General features: G+C 56.7%; 1 protein-coding gene across 1 annotated transcript in view; it reads left to right on the forward strand.

Moving 5' to 3' along the window:
* The first annotated feature begins 3386 nt into the window (after positions 1 to 3386).
* The window catches only part of MMS19 (MMS19 nucleotide excision repair homolog (S. cerevisiae)), an 11531-nt gene continuing 6362 nt past the window's right edge, over positions 3387 to 8555 (forward strand). Inside the window, 8 exon segments of the mRNA XM_009575253.1 lie at positions 3387 to 3426; positions 4229 to 4329; positions 6432 to 6506; positions 7076 to 7145; positions 7342 to 7470; positions 7682 to 7743; positions 8021 to 8107; positions 8415 to 8489. Of these exon segments, the coding sequence (XP_009573548.1) occupies positions 3387 to 3426; positions 4229 to 4329; positions 6432 to 6506; positions 7076 to 7145; positions 7342 to 7470; positions 7682 to 7743; positions 8021 to 8107; positions 8415 to 8489 (639 nt within the window).

The raw sequence follows: 8555 nt of genomic DNA on the forward strand, positions 1-8555 counted from the left end.
GGTTGGGTGACAGAGAAGATGACAGTGGGAAGGGAGCTCCTGGCCTTGTCGAGATACTGTGGGAGATGACTGACGCGCTGGCTTCACTGGCCCCTGCTTCCGGGGCCCAGGCTCTGACTGCCCTCTCTGTGGTTTCTCCTCCTTTCCTGGCAGGGCTTGAGGCATTTGGTTTCCTTGGATAATTTGTCTTTCTGCTTGGAGCAGCGATTTGGTGACTTTGTTTCTTTAGGGAATTTGCAGCTTCAGGAACCTGGCTTTTTAAGGATGAGGCAGCAAATTTGTGTTTCTAGGCAGTGGTTTCAGCATGTTTTGGAAAGGAGTTGAGAGAGCAAAGAAGGGGTACGGAGGGGTAGCTTATAGACCTTTCCCACGACTGATGGATTGTGAACTGATCCATGGTATCTTGGTGATGAGATGAGCTGGCAAAACGGGAAGATACCCTGGTGGTCCATGTAATGCAGAGTGACAAAAATGCCAAGGAAATTTGGAGGAATTCACTAAACTACGTGACATTCAAGATGTTGCAAAGAGTTGCACAAGGCCTCTGACATATTTGGGATAGAGGGGGGAAAGATAACCTTACAACTACTGTTGTCACCTATGGTCATGTTACAGAAGTGCCCGCAGAAAGCTTTGTCTCTTCGAAAATGCACAAAGCGAAGAGCTGCCCCCGCACCCCCCTCCCCGATCTCATCTGCCATATGGCACTTGTGACAAACCTACCTTGACAAGCGAGGGAGCCAGCAAGTGTTCTTTGGCCCCTCTGACCTCGTATAGAATCACACATCAGAAAGTATTAAATTGCATCACGTATCCTTGAGCGAAAGGAGAGGTTTTTTCTGACGTTGTGGCCATTGTGCAATTGTCGGAAGAAAGGCATTGAGCTTCTCCCATGTGTGGCTGAGTACTAAATTGAGTGTAACTTGGCAAGTGGAAGAAAGGCCTCGGTGCTGCCACAGGCAGCTCGGGCTGCATGGGTCAGTGGGTGGCGGAAGGAGGCTGAACTCGTTTTTATTAAAAGATGGGGAGAGAAGGATACTGCTGTTACAGAAATCCATCACACACTCCCCATGAATGCTGTGCTTACGTTTTGAGGGTGTGGGGGAGACAAGAATGGAAAGTGTGCAGAAGTGATTAATGTCTAGAAGGACACTGCGTGAAAGGGGGGAAGAGGTGTCAGGAAAGGGAGCAGATTGATTCCGAGTAATAATGCAGCAAAGGGTAAATGGCTTGCTTCTGTTTAGCCTCTCGGACTACAGGAACACCTGTAGGAAGGCAGCCCCTCCTGGTAAAGGGAGTGCTGAGATTCAAGGTGTGTAATTAACCTTGGGAACTTGCTGCTGCCAGATGTGGAGGCAGAAGTTTCACAGGCTCGCCACTGTGGGGTTCGCCACTGTGCCTGCCGTGCTGATGAGGCAGGTCCAGTTATAGCTGTGCTTGCGCTTAAGCCGTGGCCTGCGCGGCTCTGCCTGCGAGCAGGAGGCAGCACTCGCAGGTCGCGCTATCGGGACTGGTGTGGTCACTCCACATGAGGTGAAGTGGTCGCACCCCTGGGTCCCTGAGGACAGAGCGAGTTCTCTTGCTGTAGACGAGCGAAGGGGCTGCTAACCATGGGAGCATCAATAGCCGACTGTGGTTTGATCAGTACACTTCAGCTCTTTCCTGTTGATTGGGAAACCAGCAGCTTTCTTAGATGCTGCTCTCTGTCTCTGAAAAGGCAGAGAGGCAGAGTGCTTGGCTGTGGAGACAGTGTTTGTCTCGGTCCTTTTCCACAGTGGTTCAGAGGCACAAGGGCTTTTTGTGAGCTTGCAGAGTGGGATATTGGGATGCTGGGTGTGAAGGGACCGTACGAGCTCTCCCGGTGGCTCGCTCTGCTTTGTGCCTGTGCGCAGCACCCACTTGCTGTTGCACTGTTGTTCTTCCGAAAGAAATTTTGACAGCACCATACGGCTGTCGCTCAAGGCACCCCCTGTTCAGTCTGTGCCTGTCGACTCTGCTGGGCTCTTCTTCCTCGCAGCTCCCCTTATCTGTTCTGTCCCTCAGTCCAGGCTCCCTCTCCCTGCTGTGCCAGGCGGGATTGGAAGCTCTATCTCTGGAGCCAGGGCTGCCTGCTGTCAGAAAACACTGTCGTCCCTTCTCCCATCCCCGGAGACCTCTCTCTGATGAACAGCGTGACTCAATACTGGAACTAACTGCTTAGGAAGAGCCAGTAAATGCTTGCAATAGCAGGAGACACTAGCTGAGACAAGGCCTGGGAAAGCCCAGAATGAAACCTTTAGGCTTCTGATGGGGTGGGTGCCCTGTCAGTTGTGTAAGCAAGACTTCAGCAGGGCAGAGGGATGAACAGGGCCCTCTGGAGTGCCCAGAAATGCTCCTGGGCAAAGACAGTGAGACTTGGTGACTGGAAGGTGCTTTTTTTGTGGAGGAAAGCTGCTTTGTCCAGGTGGAGAGTGAGGGGTGCTGCTTGTTTCCCAGCAATGTCCCTTGTCACCTGAGCTACAGGTTACAGGGCTGAAGGTAAGGCAGTCCCTTGCCTCCCACCCCATGTCTGACCACAGGGCACACACAGAGCTTTCCTACTGGGAAGGTGTCATGTTGGCGGTGGGTGGCGGGAGTGGAGAACCTGCCCTTCTGCCAAGGCTCTTGTAGGATGCAGCAGGTCCTTACCAAAGCCTCCCGAGGAGTGACTCTTCCCCCAGTTGAGTTGCAAGAATATTGAGGCAGGAGGTGAGTGAGGCAACCTGGCGGGGTGTCTGAGTCAGAGCTGGAAATAGACTCCAGGAGTCCCAACGCTTCATCTTCCTCTCACCACAAAGCTGCCTTTCTCCCTGCCCTCCATCTTGGAGGGAGTTTGTGCAGGTCTTGCTCAGCATAGCGTGGAGGTGGCAGAGCCAAGGTGGGAAGCTGGGTGATTGCTAGTGTCTGAGCTGTTTGCTTGGCCAGTTTTCCCTTGGGAAGCACCTAGGGAACTGCCCTCTGTCTCCTCCTGGCTTGCTCACATTAGAGAAGGGGTTTTTGGCATCTCAGCGAAGTGGAGCACAGCAAGGGTGCTTCTCTCGGGAGCCACGCCTTGGTCACGGATGCAGCCAGGCTGCGGGGAGAGGGTAGAGGCAAAGTACAGGCAAGATCACCCGTTGTTGCCTGCTCTCCGCTCTGATCAAGGCAGCTCTCGGTCCCAGATGTGTTCGCAGGCAGGGCTGGAGGCAGCCCCACCAACTGAGTGCACATGGCTCCTTCGGTGCTTAGCGAGGTGCCGGCACCCAGCTAGCCTTTCCCGCTGTGGCGCCGGGGTCCTTCCCGGCATCTGTCTCCAGCGCCGTGCCTGACTGATGGTCTGGGAGTCTCTTTGGTTCACTCTCTTTACCTCCTTTCTCCAGGGGTGAAAGATGGAAGCTGGACTGTGCTGCAGCTTGTGGAAGCCCTGGGGTAAGAAAAGCCTTATACATGTTATACATCGCCTAAGGGCCTTGCAGGGGAAATTCCTGCAAGGAGGGACAGTGAGAAGAAGAAGTGTGCATGCTTGTCCAGGACGAGGTGGCTTCAGCACTGGTAGACACACCACAGCACACAGGCCTTGCAAGTATGTTGTCCGCTCACAGCACAGCACCTGAGCAGTGCTTTGCCCTCCCAGGACTTGGGAGCTGTTTGGGAAAGAGCAAGGCCAGAGCAGCTCTTCATGCTCTCCCAGGACTGAGGAGAGGTGTTGTGGCAGGCAGCGAGCCGCAGGGCACTTCTCAGTTGGGACTGTCCCCAGCAGGAGCTGCCTGAGTAGACAGCTGCACATCACCGTGTCATAAGTTGGCTGGCACTCAGCTTTTGCTTCTGTCTCCGAGCTCTTGTGGCCTGGGACTCGGGGAGGCTTGTTTCTCCCAAGCTGGGGGCTGGGTTTGCCTCGTTGTGAGAGGCTTTGCCATTTTTTGGCCCTTGTGATCTTGGGAGCCTGAGTTTCAGGTGCAGAGCGTGGTGCAAGAGCAATTTCATTGGTCTGACTTGAGAACTTGGATTTATTGCTGCATGGCTGTGGGGCCAGATGCATGCATGCAGCATAGTCAGGGGAAGAGGAGTCTGCTTCCAACCTGCCGGCAAGTCAGGCAGGACTGAGCCACCCCCCCCCTGCCCAGAGAGCGGCACCTCTTTGTTTTTATAATGTATCTGCTCAGGATGTGCTTTCTGCTTGGGTGTCCCTGCTCACAACAGGCCTCTTGGGCTTTCTCCCGACTTGGGCTAGGTCTTGCCTGGAGAACACAGATCCTCGGACGCGAGGGCGAGGCATCCAGCTGCTGTCACAAGTCCTGCTCCAGTGTTACTCCCTGCTCCAGGAGAAGGAAGGTAGGGGCTGCTCTGGGCCATTGAATGGCTGCTGGCAGGTTGGGGGCAAAGCCTGTACCACTCAAGTGTCTGTCCTGCAGTTGGCAAAGGGATTGATTTAGCACCGTGACAACTTCGTACATGTCTCTCAAGAGTCAAAGTCCAAGGAGGGCATGGGGCCTCACGCTGCAGCCTTTTTGCCAACCTCACCACACAATTCGGGTCACTCCCTGAACACGCCAAAGCCCTGGTGCTGCAGCGGGTGCCCCCGGCAGTGTGTGGGCGTTGCACACCCAGGTGTGCTCAGCGCCACGTGGGACGCCTTGGGGACACATCTGCATGTCAAAATCCTTGGGTGGTGATTCAGTGCAGGAAAACCATCCTTCACAAAGCGAGTCATGCCGCAGCCCTGCAGCCTGCCCAGGTTAACTCTGGGGGAACCCTGGGGCCTGGGGAGGAGAGGAGATCAGCGTAAGGATAAGAATAGAGTGGAGGACCGGAGTGGGGAGAGGAAGATGCCCCATTCGAGGAGGCAAGGAGAAGGTTTGGCTGTGTTAAATGCCCCATGGCAACTGGCTGGCAGCAGGGGAAGCCAGTAAGTGCTGCCAAACTTTGACTTGGACTGGGGGCCTTGCTGATGGATAGCTGGTGTGCCAGCAGGCTGGCAAGGCAGGGGGGGCCCAGCTAGTAAGTGAGGTAGAGGAAGGGAAGGATGGAAGTAAAAGGTGCTTAGTCCTTGGTGCTTGGCTCTCTAAGTTTCAGACTGGTGCCAGGCAGGGCCAAGAGCAGCTGTGCAGAGAGAGTACAGACTAGCTACTGGTGTAGCTGGAGTCAGGTGTGATGACTGTGATGGGGACTGGGGTGCTTCCTGGGGGACAGCTGGGGGTGGGGAGGTTCAGTGGGGAGTCAGGGCAGCTGGATGAGGGGAGCGAGCTGGGTTAGAGCCAAGTCACCAGGAGCTCTGGAGGAGGGTGGGCAGAGCCACCTTCCCGGGAGGGCACAGGCAGCTGCTGTGACACCCCCAGCTGGCCCCATCTCCCTTCCTGTCCCTCCCTACCCAGTTCATTTCTCAAGTGCTGCGTCAGGCTGCCTCCTGGGGGGGTGAGTTTCTGCAGCAGCTGTGGGCGCAGGATGCTGCTAGCCGGCTCTTCCAGTCTGTTTCCTGCTGCCACTCCCCAGGGCCGGGGTGTGCAGGCGCCCGTGGCCGTGACTCAGGGGCCGGGAACGTGTTGTGGAGCCAGCGCAGGGAAACCGGAGCTCCTGCTCCAGCCCTGTGCCCCACCCCACGACATCCTCCAGCCTCGGCTGAGCAGGCGTCTGCCGCTTCACTGCTCGTGTCTGCACCCACATGTCTGGACAGGATAGGGCAAATGCCTCTCGGGTAGCTCCAGCCCCTCTGCAGCGGCCAGAGGTGGGTGCTGCCCCGCTGCAGTCAGACGTGGGTTGCTCACGGGGGGAGGGCGAAGGTGTTGGAGCCAGGTGGGTGCACCCAACAGTGGCAGTTAATCCCATTCACCAGTGCAAGATATGCTTGCTGTTCATCCAGCAGCTGCTTTTGGCAGAGCTGGGGCCGGTGCCCGGCAGCTGCATTTCCCGGGACTAACGCACGTTGCTGTCTGTTTCTGACAGTGCTGCATCTGGTCCTGTTCTATGGGAATCGGCTGCAAAATCAACACCCGTGATCCCCTCCGTGCTCCAGGGACTCCGAGCGCTGGTGAGCTTGCGCCCCCAGCCCGCAGTGTCGGGATGTGCTCTAGTGGTGCCAGGGAGATGCAACACCTGGGTACAGGTTGGAGCAGCACGTCAAGCGGGGCCCGGCTGGGCTGTCAGCTCCTGCCTGGTGGCATTGCCCTGTCTTCTCAGTGCTCCTGCTGTGCCCCTTGCAGAGGGGCAGGAGGGAGGAGACTGCCTTGATTTCCTGCCCCATGCTGGTATTGGGGCAAGGGTTCCCTGGCCACCCTGGGGAGCAGCGTAGGCGATGGGTATCCTGTCCTGTGGGGGTGGTGAGCTCTCCCCTGGGTAAGAGAGGATCCTGCAGGTGGCCGCTGTACAGAAGCAGGAGCTCTGTTTTATGTCTGCCATCATAGTTTTCTCTTGTTGCTTTTCTCTTTTCCTGTCCCCAGAGCATGTGTGAGGTGCTGTCCCCGGGGTTAGCGGTGTCTGTGCTCAAAGCTATCTTCCAGGAGGTACACGTGCAGGTGAGCAATGTGATTTTCCATCCTCCTGTTCCCGCTCTCCAGGTGTCTGGGGATGGCCTGCCTGCCCTGAGGACTGAGTGCAGTCAGTGGCAGTGCAGTGTGGCACATCCTTCAGCAGCAGTACAGTGCTCCTGTGGAGCTTAGAGACAGTGCGTCTCACTGCAGAGCAAGAGGCAGACAACAGTTTGGCCCTTGTCCTCTCTTCTCTCAGCCCTGGGGGAGTTATTTCCTTTGCTCTGTTCTCCAGGCTATGTTTAAGTGCCCCCAGCCCCCAAATTCTCCTGCAATTTAAGATTGTTTATGCTGGCAGGGCCTTGGGCAGCGTGTGTGGTCCTGTTGTGACTGTGGTGGTGCATTCATGCAGTGATGGACACAGTCATGTTCAGGTGCCATTGCATAGGCATGTGCACGCTTTGCATGTGGTAAATGGGATCTGCGTGCCAGGAAGCAGCAGCTGAGCTGCTGGGCATCCTGCCCTCTTCTCAAGGGCATGCACTGCCCTTGGGTGGTGGGTATCAGTGCTGCCATGTGCGGAGGCTTGTTTTTAATCGCTCTGCTCCTCCCTCCAGTCCCTGCTGCAGCTGGACCGCCACACAGTCTACAGCATCATCACCAACTTCATGGGCACCAGGGAGGAAGGTGAGGGGGCAGATGCCAGAAGCACTCTGGGGTTGTCCAGGCTGGGAAAATGGCTCACTTTCACCTTCTCCGAGGGCTCTGTGGCTCTGCCTGGGGAGAGCTGGAAGGGCTGTGGGGCTAGGGAGGCCAGACTGGTTTCATGCCATGTTGGTGAGGTCTGGTGTCCTGCACCTGCTCATGCTCCTTCTTTCTGCAGAGCTGAAGGGCCTGGGTGCCGACTTCACCTTCGGCTTTATCCAGGTGATGGATGGGGAGAAGGATCCCCGCAACCTGCTGGTGGCCTTCCAGATCGTGCATGATCTCATTACCAAGAACTATGCCCTGGGTGAGCCTGTGCCTGCTGTGCGGAGCTGATCAGGGAACATGTCGCTTTTCTTTGAGCTGTTGGAGGGATGGCTCTTGGGTCTGACCAGGGCTGAGGTTATCCCTGACATGCTTTAGGAGCTGCAGAGCCAGCCTGCCATGGGTGCTAGGCATGGCTGCTGTGCCTCTTTTGCCCAGCATCTCTGCTCACTCCCTCTCTCCTCACCCTGCAGGTCCCTTTGTGGAGGAGCTGTTTGAAGTGACGTCCTGCTACTTCCCCATTGATTTTACTCCAGTGAGTGAGTCTGCCCTGTGCCACAGTCTATTCCTTCCGGTGTTTTCTCAGGGGGTCATGTCCCCTCCAGGGAATGGGAGGAGAGGGTGGGCAAGAGTCTTGGCTGGGCAGTGTTGAGCTGCGAGCTGTGGTACCCAGGCTGACAGGCTGGTGCCAAGCTGGCTGCAGTGACTGACATCGCTGCTGCCTTGCTGGAGATGAAGTGATGCGGCCTCGGCTGATGGCTGGTTTGGGAGGTTTCCTGACCGGTGACCTGCTCTCTGTGCTTCCCTTCCAGCCCCCCAATGACCCTCATGGCATCCAGAGAGAAGACCTGATCCTCAGCCTCCGGGCTGTACTGGCCTCCACGCCCCAATTTGCTGAGGTAGGAAGCTCTTAGGGGGTTCTTGAGCACCCCCCTGTTCCCTGAGCACATGCTGCATTTCATAGCGCTGCAGCTCCCGCTGTAGCTCTGTGGGATGGGAACAACTTGGACCAGGAGCCTGCACTAGGGCAGCCCTGTCTCCTGCTGGGGCTGGGCATGGGGAGGGTGCTGACACTCTGGGAAGGGGCTGCCTGTTGCAGGTATCCCTCCACCTCTGCTCTCCTGACAGAGGCTGAGCTTGCAGCCCTGCAGGGCCACAGACAAGGTGGTGCAAAGGTGGGCTGAGTCTAAGTGCCTCTCTCTGCAGTTCCTGCTCCCTCTGCTCATTGAGAAGATGGACTCAGACCTGCAAAGTGCAAAGCTTGACTCCCTGCAGACTCTGGTAAGGTGGAATCCCCTACTCCCTTCAGCCCACAGCTGGCCTGTGGCAGCGGCAGCCAGCCACCTC

This window comes from Fulmarus glacialis, unplaced genomic scaffold, assembly GCF_000690835.1.
Source record: "Fulmarus glacialis isolate BGI_N327 unplaced genomic scaffold, ASM69083v1 scaffold18043, whole genome shotgun sequence".
NCBI classification, from domain to species: domain Eukaryota; kingdom Metazoa; phylum Chordata; class Aves; order Procellariiformes; family Procellariidae; genus Fulmarus; species Fulmarus glacialis.